Raw genomic sequence first — 19,861 nt, 5'->3', positions numbered from 1 at the left:
CTCATTTTCAGGGTTTCTGTATAAAGATAGAATAATGAGGAATTTCCTGTATAGATCTAGTCTGTTTTCAGGATGTTCCTAGCTGGCTTACAACAACGGACCCCTTTTTGTTTAGCTCCAGAGAAAGAGACACATTGGGAATGACATTGTGGCCATCATCTTCCAAGAAGAAAATACACCATTTGTCCCAGATATGATTGCCTCCAACTTCTTACATGCCTACATTGTTGTGCAGGCCGAGAACCCAGGCACGGAGACCCCATCCTACAAGGTGAGGAGAACGGCTCGTTGGAGGAATTGGGGGGCGCAGGCACTTCACACCTTCTGGATTTAGTAATGTCAAGGACCACTAGTTCTCCATGGCTCCTCAGCAATGCTTCTAGCATTGGTGTGATCAGTTTTCTAGAAATCCCAGGTTTCTGGGATTTGGGAGCTAGACTCTTGGTGGAAGGCACCTTCTGAGGTCATCTCATCCGTCTGGCTGCCTCTGCGTTCAACAGCATCTCACTCAAGGGTTGAGAAGCCCCTGGTGCCTCTGTTTGGAATCTGGTGAGACCATTGGCTGGACTAAGGCAAAGCCAGAGGAGACAAAAAAAGGAGAAGGTTGGAGGTGGGGGCACCGTCAGGAAAGGGAGAGGAAACAGGGTGGTAACAAACAAAGGGAAGGAAAGTAGAAGGAGAAATGTTTATGGTGAGAATGGTGGAGGACAGGGGGCCTGGTAGACCCTGGCCATGGGGTGGGTCCTTCTGGTGTAGCTGTTCTGGAAGAAATGATCGATCTTAATTTGAAGACTCCCAGGGAGGTGGGCTTGCAAGCAGCTGAGTTGAAGCCTCCAGGTCAATAAGCGGTCTTCCAAAATGGCTTAGTGTCCTCCCTAATGCAGGTAAGCCCCAGCATCCCCACCCTGCCCATTCCTGGTGGTTGTACCACCAGCCCTGCCCTTCTCTTCTCCATGAGAAACAGTTCTGACCTCTTGGGCGACAGTTTCTCTCTATCTCAGTGGTGGTGGGGGTGTGTGATCCAAGGGAGATAGACTGAGGCAGGGTCTTTAATGTGGATGTTAGTCTTTGAACCCCTTGTGGATATGTGCAAAATGTTGTTTATGCACAAAATGTTGAGTTTATGTGCTGCTTTGTGTTTTAGGGGGAGAGAGACCAAAGCTCAAATTCTCAGAGGGCTCCCTGTTCCCCACAGTGTTAGGAACCACTGTTCTAAGAGGAAATGAGTGCGTCATTGCTAAGGGGAAATTGGGAGACCTGAAAATGTAGTAACTATGTCATAACCTGGCCAGTGCTGTTCCAAGGGCTCATGAAGTCCTAGTGCTTCAGGGCCATCTTCACGAAGTATCAACTTTGCTTGAAGACTTTGGAAAAGAAAATGATGTCATGTAATTGTTACATCAGTAGAAACCCACATATTTTAAGTGCACCAACTTTAAAACTAAATATGAGACTACAAATAAAACCCCACACTCTCTCCTACGAGGAAAGCTGATTCTTTCATATCCCCATGTTCATATTCCTGCTCCTTTGTCACTGAGCAATTTCAGCCGAAAAGTCCGAAAAGCTGCGGTTTGGGCATTTCCTTGAAGGATCACCTTCCTAGACCAACATGGGCATTCACTTCAGACGGCTGCTTGATTTGTTGATGGAAGCAAGTGTATTCAGTCGGTGGCTCCTGTATGCCTGGCTAGGGGTGGGGCATGTGGAGGTGACATATAGAACCGGCCTCCCTGGAGGGAGAGAGGACCATGGAGGTGCAGTTCAGCCCCTGGGCCGCTCAGCCAGCCAGCTGGCTCTTTTCTCAGCCAGTAGAGGTAGAGGGCCACCGCCAAGGGTCCTCGAGGTGAAGCTGTGTGGTAGGAGGGCTCCCTGCCCCTGCCGGGCAGTCATGTGCGAATGTGTGGCTTGTGTGCTGGGCCTCTGCTGGCGGAGTGGGGTCTCTCGTGGATGCTTAGTATTTGTTTTTAGCTCCCGATAGGAAATGGAACTCAGCTAACTGGCTTCTCCACTTTCCCAAGAGCTTAGTAGAGTGGGAAAATACAGCAATCCAGATAAAGCACCACCTCACCTTCAGCTTTGATGCTGGAAGTCTTTACCAAGTCTTCCCAGCTACAGCCCATGGTCCAGGGAAAAGCTCTGTCCTCAGAGAGGGTGATGATGGCAGAGAAGCAGGACCCACAGAAAGAGCCGGACTGTCCCAGGCTGTGGGACCGTGTGGCACTGGCCGGGCAAACATCTGGGCCGGAAAGGCAAGACTTGTGAGTGGGGGACCTGGGGTGCAGAGTGCAGGGAGGGGACCCAGCCTTCCAAGGCACTCCCCAAAGCTGTGTCCATTCAGGCTCCCAGCAGCACCCCAGGTGATGAGAAGACTGGGAGGACCTGATCAGATTCCTCAGAGGGTCCAGGGTGAAATGGGACCTTCGCTGACCTCTGCAGACTTGGGGGCTATGGCAGAGGAGGCTGGGATAGCCCCAGGGAGCTGTGCACTGGGGAGGATGAACAGGAAAGAGGAGGAAAGGAAGGGAAGGACAGGGTAGGAATGTGCAGGAAAGGCCCCCCAGACCGAGAGGCTCAGGAGCTGGGGCTTCTGGTCCTGGCCCTGCCTCTGACTACTCTGTGACCTTGGGCCAGTTCCTTCCCTCTCTGGACTTCAGCTTCCATTTGTGTGAAATGAGGAAGTGGACTAGATCGTCTCTGTTCCTTCCAGCCCTGATATACTGCAGGAAGGGAAGTGGGGCGGGGTGGGGGTGCTGAGGACGAGGGGCGTGTGTGTGTGTGTGTGTGTGTGTGTGAGAGAGAGAGAGAGAGAGAGAGAGAGAGATTAGAAAGTGGTTTAGGGGAACTCTGTAGTATTTCGGGTGTCCTTTATTAGGTTTGGGTCAGCAGGGAAAGTAAGAAAAAACAAAACAAAAGCACCAGCTAGCAGGTTGCCCCTCCCCGGGTACTTGCTCTATACCAGGCACTGTGCTGGGCCCTTAGAAGCCCGGTCTTCTTGAATCTTCCCAAGCCCCTGGTCAGGCAGGATCTCGTTAGCCCTATTTTATAGAAGGAAGTTGAGGCTGAGAGCTTAAGTTCCTTAAGGCCTGGGCCACAGAGCCCGGAAGTGGTAGAGCTGAAGTCTCTGTCCAGGCCTGCCTGTGGTCTGCATCCCTGAGCCGTCGGAACAGGGGGACTTGGCTCCCAAACTCAGGTGACGTCGCATTATTTCTCAGACATGAATTTTGTCCCTGCCCTGCCAGATTGGAAGGGAACTCCAGCTGAGCCATCACTCAGACTCCCTCCTCTTCCCGTCTGAGGTCACCCTGGCCCTGGTGCCTGAGGTCCTGCAAAGGTCTCAGGAATCCTATGAGAAGCCCACCACTGGGGAGGGGTCCATGGCCGCTGACATGAGCCTGGATGCACCCTTCCCCTCACTGCTGATCTGGTGCTTGAGCACCCCGACACAGTTTTCGAAGGCTGCCCCGCTGCACTTGGCCGTGGCACCCCAGGTTTGGAGCCCCCGGAGGCGCCCCACCTCCCTGGTGGATGCTTGTACTCGTGCCCCAAGCCTCCTCCTGCTTTCCAGCCTCTCTCCTCAGCCCTGCCCTGCCCCCTGCTGGGAGGCGCGCACTGACTTTAGAAAACGGAAGACGGGGTTGTGTTCTGGCGACTTCTGCTTTCCACCCAGCAACCCACCTGTCCTCAAGAGGAGGGACCAGCAAAGACCCAGGCATTGTGTTGGAAAGGGGTCAGGAGAGGGAACACAGTGGGGGCAGAAGATGCAGGACTGTCACCAGGAAGGATCCTGTCTCCTGCTTTTCTGACACGGCTGCTGTGGTGGGCTTGGCGGGCTGGGAGACCCGGCTGGTGGAAGAGCACGTCTGAAGCTCCTTACCCAGTCAGCACAGATGGCTCTAGTGTAAGCCGGAGCGGGGGGCCCTGGGGTGGCAAGAGGGCAGAGGCCTGACCCCTGGCCTCCTCCCAGGTGCCTTCCCACCACCCCTCCCCAGATTCCTGTGTGCAGTGGGTGGTGGTGGGGGACTGTGTGGGGCAGCCGGAGCCAGCCAGAAATCCTGTCAGCTGAACACACACCGTTTCCTAATTCCGGGCATGCAGACAGCCTTGAGCTTGGGGAGAGAAAGCCGTACTGACCAGCTCTCTCCCACTTTATCCTTCCAGACCCTGGCAGGGCCTTCCCTTGGCCTGGCTCCGAGCTGCCTGCTCGCCCGGTCTGGCAGGCTCTTGGCATCTGCCCTACTTCACAGGCCAGGGAGGCTGGCGGCGCGCCAGGGCCAGGCTCATGTCAGCGGCCATCTGGGAGAGGGAGAGGGCAGAGTCTCCAGAGAGGCCTGTGGCCTCGTGGGTGAGAACGGGTGAAACCGGGGCACCTCCATGCAGGGAGAGCAGCTGGACGTGTGGGGCCTGTCCTGCGCCTGGGAGCCTCCCACTGCGTTAGTTCCTGCCTCCTCAGGCTGGCCAGAGCCTGGCGCACCCTGTGTGGGGCAGCTGGATGTCCCCCCACCCGCAGTTCCCAGCCTGGGCCCTGGCGCTCACTTCAGGCCCTAGCCAGGCCGTCTGACCTGGTCCGCCAACCGCACAGAAGCTCTGAGGAGCATGTAACAGTTGCCCATTCCTGGCTCCACCCCAGAGCTTGTGATTCAGGAGGTTTGGGGTGGAGCCCATGCAGTCGGTATTTATTTTTTAAACACTTGAAGTGATTCTGATGTATGGCCAGGCTCGGGAGCCAGCGTTGTGGGATACGAGCCCCACAGCGGGGTCGGGGGTCTGGATTCTCTGGTCGTCTCTGCGGCTGACCCATCACCTGTGTGCTTGTGGGGAGATGGCTCCAGTCTCTGGACGTGTCTCCTCGTCAGTAAAGCAGGGCCAGCAATTCTCACTTTGCCTTCTCCGTGGGGTGACTGTCCAGTCAGATGAGGCAACAGGTAGGGCCTCCTGGGCACTTGGGCTGCGTTCGAAGTCAGGCCCCAGGCGACGCCTCAGCCCTGTCCAGCCATCTTGCCAGACTTGCTGCTGGCCTCCAGGAATGCAGATGGGAGCGTGCGGATGGCTTTGTGCCGTCCAGCCCCACTTGTACCAGCGGCCACGCGGCCCTACTGGTGATGGCTTGTGGGAAGGTTGTGTTTGGATTCTGGGGAGGGGCGGAGGTGTGCTGTGAGCAGTGGGCGTCCCTAGGGCCAGGGCTCAGGATGCATTATCTTCCTCAGCTTGGATCTCTTCCCCCCCCCCGGCCCATACCAACACTCTGTTTCAGGTCTCAGTCACTGCACGGGAAGATGTGCCCGCCTTTGGCCCCCCTCTGCCCAGCCCTCCTGTTTTCCAGAAGGTAAGGAATTCCCCTCCCTGCTCTCCTCTTACCTGAGACTCCGGGTTTCAGTATCTGAGCGGCAGGGGCTGCAGTGGGGCTAAATCTGGGCTGGAGCACCTTTGGCAGGCTTGGGAGGATCTCTTACTTGGGGTCTCTCCCACCGCTCCTCGCGCTGCCAGTCTGGTCTAGCACAGCACTTCTTGTCAGGGTGTTTGACTCTGGGGTTGCCTTTCCGCGAGAAGAAGGGTTTTTGCACTTAGGCCTCATTCCGAGAAGCCTCGGACAAAAATTGCCTCCAGTCATGGAAATGGTGTGGAGGGGGTTGATTTCCCGGGACCAGGACACCTGGTTTCCACCAGTCGGCATCTTAGCAGGTGGTCCTGGTCTGGGCTAGAAAATGACCAGATGCCCGAAGGGGACCCTTTAGGGGCTCTCCCCAGAAGCCCCATTCTGCGTAGCTGTCACTGTGGCTGAAAGCCCTTTTAGCAACAGCTGAGACTGGGGGAGTCGCCGAGCTTCTTGTCTGTTCCAGGGCCCGGAGTTCAGGGAGTTTCTGCTCACCAAGCTCACCAACGCAGAGAACGCTTGCTGCAAGTCAGACAAGTTTGCGAAGCTGGAGGTCAGTGCGCTGTTTCTGGACATCTTCCTCCTGCCTTGCTGGCTGCTTGTTAGCCAGTCTCTCCTGGGGGTCTGTTCTTGGGGGCTGCGCAAGGTGAGGAGCGCCGTCTTTGCCCGCCCCTTGAAGCCTTCAGCCCTGTGTTGGTATAGAAACTCTTTCTTCTTGTGGAAACTCCACCCAAACCTTAGGTCTAGCCAACCATTCACTGGTCATTTATTGAGCACCTGCTGTGTGCCAGGCTCTGTTCTGTTCCCTGTGATACAGGGGCAAGTGAGGCACAGTTTCTGCCTTCCAGAGCTTTTGGGCTGGTGGGAAGGGGTCATTACTTAAGAGACAGGTTATGGCACGGTGTCGGCACGGGGCTATGATGGAGGCCAGCACAGGGGCTGTGACTGCTTCTGCCTGTGAGGAACTGGGATGTGTTCAGAGAGGGCTTCTTGGAGGAGGTAGCCCTTGAGCTGCTGAATTTAGATATCTGATGAGCCTTTTGCCAGGAGGAAAGATTGGGGAGGGTTATTCCAGGCATGGGAAACAGCATAAGCAAAGGCCAGGCAGATCAGAGCATGACTTTTGAGGGAGCTCCAGAGGGTTTGAGGGGGCCTGAGAGGAGGACTTGTGTGGGGGTGGAGACTCAGCTGGAGGTGGTGGTGTTTGGGTCAGGTCAGGAAGGGCTTTGAACTCTGGAAGTGATGAGGTGCTCATAAAGTACTTAGTGTGTTAGATTACTCTGGCATCGATGAGAAGGGAGGAGGGCAGGAAGGGTGGCAGGTTAGAAGCTGTTATAGGAGTCCAGGAGGGAATGGTTTGGGGTCAGGGTCGGGAAGACTTTATGGACTCCTGTATGCATAGGGTGGGGCGAAGTGGAATTGCCGGGCGGCTCTTGGGCACTGACATGGGGGCCTTTGGGAGGCGAGGTCTGTGAGGCTCTGCTGGGGGAGGTGCCTGCAGGGGCTGTGGCTGGTGTGTGTGAATGGCGCCCCCTGGAGGTCATCTGCGTGGCCCTGTTCCACCGTCCGGACTGAGAAGAGCCGTGCTGACAGCCCTGGGCCAGCCCCTGGTACCTGGCTGTGGAGCTTGGGGCAGAGGTCCGAGCTGGGAGTCAGTAGGTTAGAGGCATGGGACGGCCCACGGAGAAGGGGCAGGGGAAGAGGGCAGAGGCCAGCCACAGAGCTTTCGTGGTAGCTGCGGTATTTGTGAGCAGGGAGCCCAGCCAGGCCTCGGGTCCACGCTGTCCCGGGATGCTGGTGGCTAGGTGTCGGGAGACCCCAGGGAGAGGGCCCGTCTCTGTCCTCCGTGCCAACGCCATCATCCCCACCGTCTTTCCGTTCAGGACCGGACGAGGGCCGCCCTGCTGGACAACCTCCACGATGAGCTTCACGTGCACACGCAGGCTATGCTGGGGCTGGGCCCCGAAGAGGACAAGTTTGAGAATGGGGGCCATGGGGGATTCCTGGAGTCTTTCAAGGTACGGGCACAAGAGTGGCTGGCACCGTGTGTGGTGGGGGGGACGCACAAGGGACGGGGTGCAAGGTCGCCGGCCCCAGAGCCCGAGTGCCAGCATGGCGGTGTTGGCAGAGGGCGGGGCCGTCAGGAAGCGCGAGCCGTCAGAGCAGCCGGCGGCGTCCCCAGCGTCCTCCACATCCTTCCTTGATGCGGATCATCTCCCGGCCCAGGAGCCTGAGCAGCAGGGACAGGGAGAGAGTCGGCAGCAGGAGAGGAACCAGTCCCAACCAAGAACGTTACTGCCTTCGACACCTCCTTCTGTGTCAGGATGAGGAGCCCAGGGCAGGAGGACCCGAGCGAGGACACAGCCTTCGTTTGGGGTCTTTGGCAGCCACTGTGCGGTACTGGCAATGAGTTTTTCCAACTGGCAGGGCATTGGAGGACCTGGCCAGGGCCAGTGCGATGGAGTTACAGGCAAGTAACTCCCTGTGGACTTTGCAAAAGGAAGAACTTTCTAACCATAACATAACGAGCTGCTAAAAGAAGCAGTGAGCTCCCTGTTCATGGCAGTATTCAAGTAGAGCTTGGCCAGCCCCTGGGCCGGCGTGAGGTACAGGAGGTGTTTGGTCCCGGGCTCCCTGAGCGCTGTGGTCCGCACAGCACCGAGCTTGACCCTGGCTGTTCTCCTGTGCAGTCAGCGGGGCAGACCTCGTCCTTCCCACGTGCACAGGAGGGGACAGACCGAGGGAGGCGACAGAACTGCTCCAAATCTTACACCTCCTTACAGGTAGAGAAACAGGCTCAGGTTTTCTGGTTCTTAGGTTAGCGTTCTGCCGGACTGCCCATTGCAGAATGACTGGTGAGGGGCCAGTGTGTGGGGGGCCAGAGTTAGCCCTGCGTGTGTTAGATCCCCAGCTCCCCCGGTGTGATCGGGTCTCCGAGCTGCAGGGTTCTCCTCAACGACACAGGGATGGTAAGTCGGACGTCCGCAGTTGCTGGAGGAGCTCGCCCAAGTCAGACCGGATGCCCGGCAGTGTGCGTTGCCTGGAACATGGCAGACGCTCAGGGAGAGTGTCAGCGGCTGGTGTTGGGTCGGGTGGACGCTCCACACGCACCGTCCCATGTAAGGCCTCACAGTGCCCTCGGTGCCCTGTGTGGAGGGCTGTTATGATGGGGATAATAGTGCATTCCCGATTCGATGAACTATGGGTGTCATTTTACGTGTGAGGAAATGAAGGCTCAAAGAGACAAAGTAAGTTGCGTCCGAGTCTGCTGATTGCAGAGCCTGTGTTCTCCGCGAGCCGGCCTCTGGTTCCCGGCTCCGGTAAGATTCTACCCACGCTAGCGCGGCCTGGGCAGGCCTGGGGTCTGTCCCTGGCTGCCCGGCTGGCCTGCAGAGAGCAGGGCATGGCTGCTGAGATTCCTCAAGGGGGCAGGAGGGTAGGAGGCGAGCTCCTTGTCCAGGCTGGTGGGACATTCCTGGGGCAGCTGTTTCAGGCTTCATGGACAGCAGGAGCCAGGGCGAAACAGGAGAAAGTGGAGATCAGGAGGAGAGGGACGTGAGGCAGAGGAGGGGCCGGGGAGGAAAGAGGGCGCCAGGTCGGCTAGCCTGGGGTCGGGGGGTGAGGCCCAGTAAATAGGGTGAGGCCCAGTAAATAGGAACACCTGTGTAGGCCGCACCCCCACCACGTCAAGCATATCCCAATGCTCCCACACCCCACGGGAGCTGTAAGTTATATATGGCTTCAGCTGTAGGGGACCAGCTAACATAATGTGATAGTTTGCAGATTTTAAAGAAGCGTGTGTTGCTTTCAGGTTTGCAAGTTTCTTTCTGTATTTGGAAGTTCACCATTTTTTTTTTTTCAAGTTTCAAGGGTTTTTATAACCTGGAAAAGCTTGTGGGCTGCGGACACTGCCCATGGTGCCCATGAAGAAAACGACCCAGCAGCTACACGCAGGCTGTGGGTCTTAAAGGAGGGCGGCCTGAGGCCTTTTGTCCGGTCCCCTGCCTCTGGAGGGGGAGCCATTGATCTGCCTTTGCCTCCAGTGGCTCCGACTGAAGGGGTTTCATTTCTTTTTTTTTTTTTAATTTGATTGTTATGTTAGTCACCATACATCATTGGTTTTTGATGTGGTGATCCACGATCCATTGTTTTCGTATAACACCCAGTGCTCCATGCAGTACGTGCCCTCCTTAATACCCATCACCAGGCTAACCCATGCCCCTTCCCCCTCCCTTCTAAAACCCGGTTTGTTTCTCAGAGTCCATAGTCTCTCATGGTTCATCTCTCCCTCCAATTCCCCCCCGCCATTTTTCCCTTCTTTCTCCTAATGTCCTCCATGCTATTCCTTATGTTCCACAAATAAGTGATACCATATGATAATTGACTTTCTCTGCTTGACTTATCTCACTTAGCATAATTTCCTCCAGTCCCATCCATGTTGATGTAAAAGTTGGGTATTCATCCTTTCTGATGGCTGAGTAATATTCCATTGTATATATGGACCACATCTTCTTTTTTTAATTTAATTTAATTTTTTAAAGATTTTATTTATTTATTTGAGAGAGAGATACAGCAAGAGAGGGAACACAAGCAGAGGGAGTGGGAGAGGGAGAAACAGGCTTCCTGTGGAGCGGGGAGCCCAGTGCGGGGCTCGATCCCAGGACCCTGGGATCATGACCTGAGCCGAAGGCAGACGCTTAATGACTGAGCCACCCAGGCACCCCTGGACCACATCTTCTTTATCCATTCATCTGTTGAAGGGCATCTCGGCTCTTTCCACAGTTTGGCTATCACGGACATTGCTGCTATGAACATTGGGGTGCATATGGCCCTTCTTTTCACTACATCTGTATCTTTGGGGTAAATACCCAGGAGTGTAATTGCTGGGCCATAGGGTAGCTCTATTTTTTATTTTTTGAGGCACCTACACACTGTTTTCCAAAGTGGCTGTACCAACTTGCATTCCCACCAACAGTGTAAGAGGGTTCCCCTTTCTCCACAACCTCTCCAACATTTGTTTCTTCCCTTGTCAATTTTTGCCATTCTAATTGGTGTAAGGTGGTATCTCAGTGTGCTTTTGATTTGAATTTCCCTGATGGCTAATGATGATGAACATTTTTTCATGTGTCTGTTTAGCCATTGTATGTCTTCTTCAGAGAAGGGTCTTTTCATATCTTCTGCCCATTTTTTGACTTGATTATTTGTTTTTTGGGTGTTGAGTTTGAGAAGTTCTTTATCGATCTTGGATACCAGCCCTTTATTTGTAGTGTCATTTGCAAATATCTTCTCCCATTCTGTGGGTTGCCTCTCGTGTCCTAGAGGCAGAGAGGACCCCTCCCAAGATCAAGGAAAACAGGCCAACACCCCGGCATGTAATAGTAAAACTCGCAAATCTTAGAATCGACTGAAGGGGTTTCTAAGAGAGGAGAGGCTTCGAGACTTTATCGTTACCGTCTTTGATCCAATAGTTCAGGGCCTTTTCCTGTTCAGCCTTTGATCCTTCCACCTGTGGGCTGAAGACGGATCTGCTTGCAGCTTCTGCTTCCCCGCCTGTCCCTGAGGTAGCGCTTCCGTGTCACAGGCAGTCACGCGGTAAGCCTCAGAGTTCTCATCATCATGACGAGCTTCCCCGAGTTGGGAATGTGGGCTCTTTTGCCCCGTGTCCCTTCCACCATGACCTTCTCATCTCCCAGGCTGTGGAGGCCAAAGCTGGGGGCAAGTCAGGCGCAGGAGCACGGAGCCCGGTGGCCCCAGCGGTTTCTGATGCCTGGGCTATGCCAGGATCCAGCTCAGGAGACCACCTCTCAGTCTGGTATTTCTTCATGCGCCCCCAGGGTGCTGCCGTGGTGTCAGAATCACTGGAACGTCTCATGGAGTTCCTCACCCGCACCTCCATGGGATCCCTCTTGAAAGAAGAGCACGAAATGATTTCAGAAAGAAGAGTTGTGTGTTCTGTCTCCTTTTGGTCAAAGGTCTCCTCTCACGTGGAAACAGCTGAGAATTCCCAGGGCTAGAAGCAATCTCAGCCATCCATCCCCTGGCCTCATGGGACGATTCTTCCCTCTCCCAGGAAGCAGACCCATCGCTGCCCTAGATCGTGCTGCCTGGTGCCTCACACTGCGCAGCATAGCTCTCCCTTCTTACCTCGAATCCACTGGCTGTGATTTAAGCTTTTCTTCCATGTGAAATGGAACAGTTGGTTCATGGACGTCCAGACCTGTTTCTCAGACGGAATGCTTAGAGATAGTCTCAGGAATCTGCCAGTTCTACCAACACTTAAAAATTTTGCATTTTCACTTAGATGATCATCTAAAAATATACATATTTCCAATTATAGGGACTAAACTTTTGCAGTGAAACACACAATTAAAAGACAGTTCTGTGGAATAAGTAGGTATCTTGCAAATGCAGCCCATGGAGCCACTGTTGGGGGGGTGTTGTGGGGGGTGGGGGGCGGTGTCGGTGGATGTATTCTTGGGCTTGCAAGAATATTTTCCTTTATAAAAGAGATGACGTTATTCGCCTTTGAAAAGCGTCGATCTCTAGGCCATTTTTCTCAGTGCCATTCTCCACCACTGCCCGCTGTTGGTGAAATTTTTATTGGTCTATAATGAAAAGTAAAGTAACGCTCCTTGACGTAGCCATGTGATCTGTGCGCAAAGCACGTGGGAGCCACATTTTGAGAAACAGGGAGCTAGCCCAGCCCTCCATTAACGTCATCATGCAGGAGGGGGAATGGAGGACAGGGAGGAAAAGGCCCAGTGGCAGAATGGGGGCCGCGGCAGGTGACTGTCTCCCAGCACTTTGGGGGGCAGTGGCAGGTAGTGCGCTGGTGCACTCTGACCCCCAGTGGCAGGAGAAGAGCACCAGGCTGCGGTTCCCCAGGCAAAGTACCTGCGAGCAGGGGCAGCCTGGGTGGCTCACGGGTTGGAGCTCTGGTCTCTGCAGATGGGAGGGATAGTTCCCTCTCCTGTCAACCTCCATCCTTTATTTGCCCTGCTAGGGGGGCAGAAGACCCTGTTCTAGTCCTCAGGGTCCCTCAGGGTGCCTCCTGATTAGGAGTGATCTCAGGAGGCAAGCAGTTGGCATCTTTCTCCCCAAGCACCCCTCCCTCTGTTGCTTGCCTGGCACAGATAGGCACCCCGCCCCGCCTTAGTGCTCATGCCTGTGCTTTGTGTCCCTTAAGTTTGTGGAATTGAGCCAACTCCTAAAACCCATTTGGAAGCATAAGGAAGCACAAACCCATAAGGAAGCAGGGCTCGTGCTTGGCCCAGAAGAGACTTGTTCCCTGCGTAATGCTGACTGGTAGCTCAAACCCCAGCTGACATGAAGTGACATAAGCTGATAAAGAGAAAGTGACACCATCTCTTTTTTCTTGCCCCTCCCCCCTCCAAAGGAGAGCCTGTTCCAAGGTAAGCCATGGGGTGAGCAGAGGGCTGGGAAAACACCAGGGCTGAGGAGGGACACTGGAACCAGCTGTGGTTAGCCGGGAAGAGAGCAGACTCAGGACCTCAAGACTGTCCTCAGACAGTTGAGGGACAGTTGGGTGAAATACGGAATAGACTGGCCAAAGACTCCAAGGTCTAGAACAGGTAAGACTTCAGCTCAGTGCACAGAAGACCTTTGCAAAGGTCAGGCTCTCCACCACTGGAACAGGCAGTTTTGAACGCAGTGAGCAGCCCGTCCCTGGGAAGATTCAAGCGGAGGGGAGACTGTCCTTTCTCTTCACCCTTTCCCTGAATCTTCTGCCCGGTTTGAGAAGGCTGGTGTTTCCAGCTCAACATCAGATTGAAACATAAAACACTTCAGACCATATCACTGGGTGATTTTGTCCAAATCAGGCTTAAAGTTAAAGTTTTGAGCAACCGTGGGGTCTCGCAGAGCGGGGCAGGAGAGCTGGCCCCCAGTGAGCGGGTTTGACACCAGCTATTTGGCACACACCGTCTCCTGGCGTCCTCATGCAGGACCATCACCACGTTGTATAGACGAGGAGGCTGTGTGCCAGAGAGGTTCACACACGGTGTTGGGAAGACCAGGATTCAGCCCTCTTTCTGTTAGCTTCAAGCAGCAGATGGCCACCCCGTACATCCCCGGAATTCCCTGCCAGCCAGCCCATTGTCTCCTCAGACTTACCTTGTTGGCTCAGACAGCAGCACCAAGGGGCATCTGAGGAGAAAATATCCTCCCTGACATCAGCCTTGAAGACTTTTTTCGAGGAGAGGCTGGGAGCCCTTGATTTCTAATCATCCTTAGTCCATCAACCGGTTCAATTCTGTGTTCAGTCTGGACCCCTTTTTGGGATACCAGGGACCCTTTCATCTGGAGCCCAGGGGCCTGGGTTTGGGTCCTAGCTCCACCTCCGACCTGCAGCGTGACCTTGGGCGATCGTTTGTTTGCCTTTTCTATCAGTGCCTGTCCTGTCTGCATCTCAGAGTTGTAGGGATTCAATAAGTTCACGGATATGAAGCTCAGTAGACCAGAGCCTATCACACTGCATCAAATCTTTCCTGGAAAGAGACCATGAGGAATGCCTCAGAACATACGTGATTAACTGACACGTTACTGTTGATGGTGGTGGTGACACCCACGAGGGCACCGGCAGAATGTCGTGGTGCTGAGATTTATGGAGCACTTGACTCACTGAAGGGACCTTGCTGTTTATCCCGGGACACCTCAATGTAGTGCCACACCATTCCTGCTCTCAGTTTTTCAAAGGCTGTGTGACTTAATGTTGTCTCTGGGTGATGGAATTAATAGAATGTACTGGCTGGAAACTGTTGCTAGGCGATTCTCTTCTGTGGTTTAGAAAGGGAGAGCGATGATGTCCCTCAGGCGCTGTCTTTGACTCACACAAAGGCTGGATGACATCAGGGGTAGGAGGCTGGTGGGCTCCGTGCCTCATCTGCAAAAGTAGCAAGTCTCCAGGGTGGCCGTGTTTGCAAATGGCCCTCCTTCTTGAATCGGCTTCCTGCATCCCTACCATTGTCCTTCTGAGTCCATTTTCTGAAGCTAAGTTTCTGAGAACCTCAGCCGGCTCCCCCAGTAAGGAAAACCCACGAGCCCACTTAACGAGGAGGCTTGGGGTGACTTGTGGCTCAGTGGGGTCCTCGGCATCCGGGTTCTTTCCCCTTTCCCCTCTGCCATCCTGGCTTGTGGCCTTCGTCCCACGGGCTTGACCCGTCACGCCCCGGGGGCTACTGCAGTTCAGGTGCAGAATGTCACCTCTCTTTTGGCTGTCCTTGAGGAAACCTTTCCCCCCAGCTCCCAGCAGGCATCCCCTCAGGCAAGGGGAGAGGTTCGGCGACCACCTTAGACTGATCGTAATTTACTCCCTTGTTCCACGGAGGAAGAGGGGAAATCGGACGAGACGGTGGCTCTGCCATTGAGGAATATGGTGGGGATGGCACTTTTACATGAGCAACTCATGTCTCCGATTGTGTATCTTCGCATGTGTCAGCCCTCTGTTCTACCTCCTATTAGCTGGGGGCCCCTGGTCAGGTCACTTAGCTTCTCTGAGCCTTACCTGTGAAGTGGGATGGAGGATATCCACACCAGGGGCTGGTGGTCAGAATACATCTCGAGCTCTTTGCAGAGAGCCTGGCGATCCTAAGTCCTCAGGAAATGTGGCTACTCTTCCTTCTGCATGCTTCCCGTGTGTCTGTCCCCGTGCTGGGACCGGGACAGTTGCAGGAGAGGAGTCAGAGAAGGTCAGACCTGACCTCTGCCTCTAAGGAGCATCCAGTCAGCTAGGGAAACCAGATGTGTTCCTAAAATTAGGGCAACACTAAAAGGTCCAGGGCCTGTGGGAATGCTCCCTCTGTGTTAACTAGCTGTCCTCAGTGTGGCCACTGCCCTTGGGTCTGGTTCCAGAACAGCAGAGACCTGCAGAGTGGTCTGGGGGAGCATTTGTCACCTCCCAGGCCCGTCCCTGCCGTAGGCTCGGCAGTCTTGACTTCAGCTGTTCTTATCCACACACACTGACAAACAAGCCCCTGGTCATCCCACCGTCCCCTCCTGGACACGTCACTGTTTGCTCTCTGGTGGCCCTAAATGGGCACAGGGCCCTGTGTGGCCAGACGGCGCAGGAGCGTGCACAAGCCCAGGGCTGTGTCTGCGGACCCCACGGGGAGGGCAGGGGCAGCCGGCGGGCCGGGCTCCGGCGATCGGGTCCCTGCGCGTCTCCCCACAGAGGGCCATCCGCGTGCGCAGCCACTCCATGGAGACCATGGTGAGCAGCCAGAAGAAGCAGCACGGTGGGGGCATCCCCGGTAGCCTCAGTGGCGGCATCTCACACACCAGCACGGAGGTCACCAAGGCCACCTTCTCGGTGAGTGCCGCAGGCCCTGGGGCAGCCACGGTTCCCGGGGAGCCGCCCCCGCAGGCCTGCGAAGGAGGGTCTGTTGACCCAGGCTTGGGCGAGGAGGCCAGAGCAGGCACCGGGGGGATTGGGGCTGTTTGGAGGGTGACCCCAGGCCCCGCCTGTGAAATGCAGCCTCCGTCCCAGGCACAGCTGGGGCTGGCCCAGCCTGGAAGCCCGCCCGTTATCCTGTTCTTGGAGTTCCTTTGACAACTGGGTCTCCTCCTCGGGGCCTGCCCTGAAGAGTGGTTCTGGGGCACGTTTCTCTGCCCAGGGGCTTGGGACCCAGGAGGGGTGGCCTCGCTTTGTTATTAATTGCAGTAGCCACCCCCCGGCTTACTGTGCCCTAGGGCCTGAGAGAAGTCATGCACGGACATTCTCTCAGCTGATCCCTGTCACAGCTCTTTGAGGTAGGAACTGATGAGTTCTCCATTTCAGATTTGAGGAAAGGAGGCCCAGAGAGGTTTAGTGACCTGCTCCCGGTCACTTAGCTAAGTTGAAGAGCTGGGGATTTGAACCCACGTCTCCCCGACCCAAAGTCTTTGCTGTTAATCACTGTGTGTGCAGTTCCCAAGGCAAGAGCCTGGCGTGGCAGTGGGTTTGGGCCTGGTCTGCTTGCACCAGCGACTGGCCAGGTGAAGGAACCACGTAGCTGGTCCATTTGAAGAACAAAGTGACTTTGGATTCATATAGACTAGGGTTTTCTTTTCTTTTTCAAACAGAATACACCCATCTTTTTTTTTTTTAATTTTTTATTCTTATGTTAATCCCCATACATTACATCATTAGTTTTAGATGTAGTGTTCCATGAGAATACACCCATCTTGATACTAAGGATTAGTATTGCAAGTGGTCTTACACAATTCATTGAACTTACCAAATAGTTTCCCAGCTGTATCTTGTTCACCCTGAAGGTCTGTGAAAGTTGCAGGGCGGGACAGTCATCCGCATTCTGTGGGTGAGGAGACTGGGGCCCAGAGAGTTTGGCTTCTCACCCCAGGTAGCACAGCACACGAACAGCAGAAGTTGGGGCCTGCGCTAGAGGCAGGTGGGCTCTGAAGAACGGCCTCGGTCTCCCTTTCCTCAGCCCCACGCTCCCCCCCCCCCCCCCGCCACATGTGCTGAAACAGAGCCTCATTTTTGGCGGGTTCCCTCGGCCTGTGGACCTGGCTCTGCCAGTCTCGTTCCATCTTGTTATTGAGGTGCCCAGCTTGGACCCAGTTATTTGTGAGGAATGGACGGAGAGCCGGGGCCCTGGGTTCTCGTCCCTGTCCTGCCAGCAATTCGCTCCATAACCTTAGCCCAAACCCCTCGCCATTTGGCTCCTCAGCTTCCTCACTGGTAAAGCGAGGAGTTGGGCCAGGTCACTCCCAGGGCTCCCTCAGCCGTGTGGTTCTCGGTGTGTGACCCCCTGAACCGTCCTGGCCTTCTTGATATGCTGGGCTCTCTTCATGGGGGCCCTGACCCCTGTTCCTCCCAGAGCTCTGGCCTTTGGTGATGATTATGTGGGGCCACGGGGTTTGCCTGAAGAACACAGGAAAGCCGGCTGCAACGGCTGGAGTCTCGGGGTCTCAGCTCCCGTTACGGAGATCCTAGCCTTCCCAGCTGCCTTGCTATTTTCTGGGATCTCCTCCAGACTGGTTGGGGGCTGCAGGAGCTATCTGTAGACCAGAAAGGGGGGTGAGAGCAGTCGGGGTCTGGGGTGGGCTGGGAGCGCTCATGTTGGCGGTTTTATTGGCAGCCTCCGGCAGCAGCGGTAAAGAACCAGTCGCGGAGCCCCATCAAGCGGCGGTCGGGGCTCTTCCCACGGCTGTACACAGGCTCCGAAGGCCAAGGCGACGGCCGGACACGATGGTAACTGTCCAGTGCGGGGCTTGCGGGTCCTGCCACGCTGCCAATGCCCAACCTTGGGGAGGGCTTTTGCGCAGCTTCGGTAGATGGCTTCCCTCCAGCTTGGGCCCGCGCTTTGGATACTGGCACATCCTGGTCACTCCCTCTGCTCCGGCCACTGAAGCAGACTTGGCCAGTCTCTGTTCAGGACTTTCCAGAAGTGTCCGTGTAGCATTTGGACCCAAATTAGAAACGTTGCTTGGATTCTTTTCTTCCTTTACCTCCTCTCTTATGGAAGCCTTCTCTGATTGTGCCTGAAGTTCATTGAACTTCCCTCAGGGCTTCTAGAATGTTTTCTCTTTTGTTAAAAGCAGCTTTCATATTGCATCATACTTAACCCGTTCTTGCTAATTGTCTTTCTCATCCTTTAATGGTGAGCCCATTTGTTGTTTAATTCAGCAAGCAACGTTTCTTGAGTGCTTGCTACATGCTGGGCTCAGTGATCAGGCAAGAACTACAGAAGACACAAACCTGCCTTCCAGAAGCTTACAGTCTTGTGAGGGAAAGCGAGACATTTAGGTTGACTTCCAGGTTGTCCCCCTGGATGGTGGCACCAGCCCCTGAGCTCGGGCATGCAGGATGAAGAACAGGCTTACGGAGGGGGTTGAAAGACTCTGGAACCTGTACGTGTGAGAGTCCTTACGGCCTACCCAGTAGAGAAATGCAGAATTCGCAGTGGCCAGAAGGCAGGTCTTGAGCTTAGGAGCCAGGCCTTGACTGCAGAAGGGAGTCACTGGGCATAGGTGGTGTTTAAAGATGGAGCAACGAATACAACCACCCAAGGGAGTGTGTAGAATGCTTGGGGAACACCAGTATTTCAGGGCAAGGGGAGAAAGGGAAGGAAGACGAGAAGAAAGCCTGGAGAGGAGGAATTCCAGGAGGGAGGGTCCGCTGTGTCAGACATGCAGAGAAGCCCTGCACCATGGCCCAGACCCCTGCTTGGAGGGACAATTAGGAGGTCTTAAGCAGCCTCATTAAAAGTGCACTGAGGCACTCATGCTTCTAGGATGGCTGTCATCAAAAAGACACATAATAACAAGTGTTGGCCAGGATATGGAGAAATTCAAATCCTCAGGCTTTGCTAATAGGAGTCTAGACTAATGCACCTGCTTTGGAAAACCGCCTGGCAGCTCTGCAGAGAGTTAAACATGGAGTTACCATATGACCGAGCAGTTCCATTCCTGTATATGCCCAAGAGAAGGAATACGTATGTCGGCATGAAAACTAGCACACAGATGTTCCTAGCAACATCACTCATAATAGCCCAAAGTGGAAATGATCCAGATGTCCATCTCTCAGTGAAGGGACAAATAAAATGTGCTGTAACTGGAAAATGGGATTTTTTAAGGAGTAAAGTACTGATATATGCTACAACTTAGATGAACCTTGAATAGACTGCTAAGTGAAAGAAGCCAGTCACAAAAGACCACAGCACGTCGTGTGATTCCATCTGTATGAACTGTCCAGAACGGGCAAATCCAGAGAGACGGAAAGTTGATTCGTGGTTGCCAGTGCTGGGGGAGGGGCGGACTAAACTCAGTGGTGATAGTTGTACAACTCTGTGAATAGACTAAAAACCCTTGAATTATACACTTTAAGTGGGTGAATTGTATGTGGGTCATGTCTCAGTAAAGCTGCTATAAAAACTGTGTTGAAGACAAGGCCATCTTGTCCCCACCAGGGGGCACAGGACAAATTGTGGGCGTCAGTACATGGTCTTTGTTAAACTCCAAGAGAAGGAAGCCCTTGGGCCCTTGGCCAAGAGTAGCCCGTTTACCAAGATGCCCTTCCCAGCCACCTCGTCACACAGATCCAGGGATCTCGTATTATGGCCTGTGTGAAGGTTGTTATGCACGGTGACCCTGCCAGCCCCGCCACGGAGTCCACGTGCGTTGGGTTATTTCCCTGCTGTGGGAGTGGGCGTCATAGACCCGCCTGTTCTTGACTTAGAGCTCTGCCAGGTGGGATGGCCAGCATAGGTGGGGAGTGGACGTGGGCTTGGGGGCATCGGGCCAGGACTCTTGCTTGATCGCTTTTGACTTGCCTAGGAGCCTAAGGTAGCCCCTGATGGAGCAGAAAACCCTGTTGTCCACTGTGGCTGGAGTGGGGCTCAGGGGAGTGGAGGTCCTGGTGGCTGTGCTCTGGCAGGGGGTGCCGTGACCCCATAGGCCCTGTGGTGCTGAGAGCTGGTTGGGCCTGTATCAGGCCTGGGGGTGGGTTGGGGGCGTAGTGGCTGGCCG

General features: G+C 54.7%; 1 protein-coding gene across 3 annotated transcripts in view; it reads left to right on the top strand.

Moving 5' to 3' along the window:
• The window catches only part of RAP1GAP2 (RAP1 GTPase activating protein 2), a 237,350-nt gene that overhangs the window by 207,645 nt on the left and 9,844 nt on the right, over window positions 1-19,861 (top strand). For all 3 annotated transcript variants that reach the window (XM_064583725.1, XM_064583727.1, XM_064583726.1), the window contains 6 exons: window positions 116-271; window positions 5,255-5,326; window positions 5,841-5,927; window positions 7,258-7,392; window positions 15,564-15,701; window positions 17,473-17,585. In XM_064583725.1, coding sequence (XP_064439795.1) covers window positions 116-271; window positions 5,255-5,326; window positions 5,841-5,927; window positions 7,258-7,392; window positions 15,564-15,701; window positions 17,473-17,585 — 701 coding nt within the window. The remainder of the gene's footprint in view (window positions 1-115; window positions 272-5,254; window positions 5,327-5,840; window positions 5,928-7,257; window positions 7,393-15,563; window positions 15,702-17,472; window positions 17,586-19,861) is intronic.

Source organism: Mirounga angustirostris, unplaced genomic scaffold (genome assembly GCF_029215605.1).
Source record: "Mirounga angustirostris isolate CCGP_5_RB_7025 unplaced genomic scaffold, mMirAng1.0.hap1 SCAF_17, whole genome shotgun sequence".
Classification (NCBI taxonomy): Eukaryota; Metazoa; Chordata; class Mammalia; order Carnivora; family Phocidae; genus Mirounga; species Mirounga angustirostris.
This window is presented reverse-complemented; position numbering and strand designations above follow the sequence as displayed.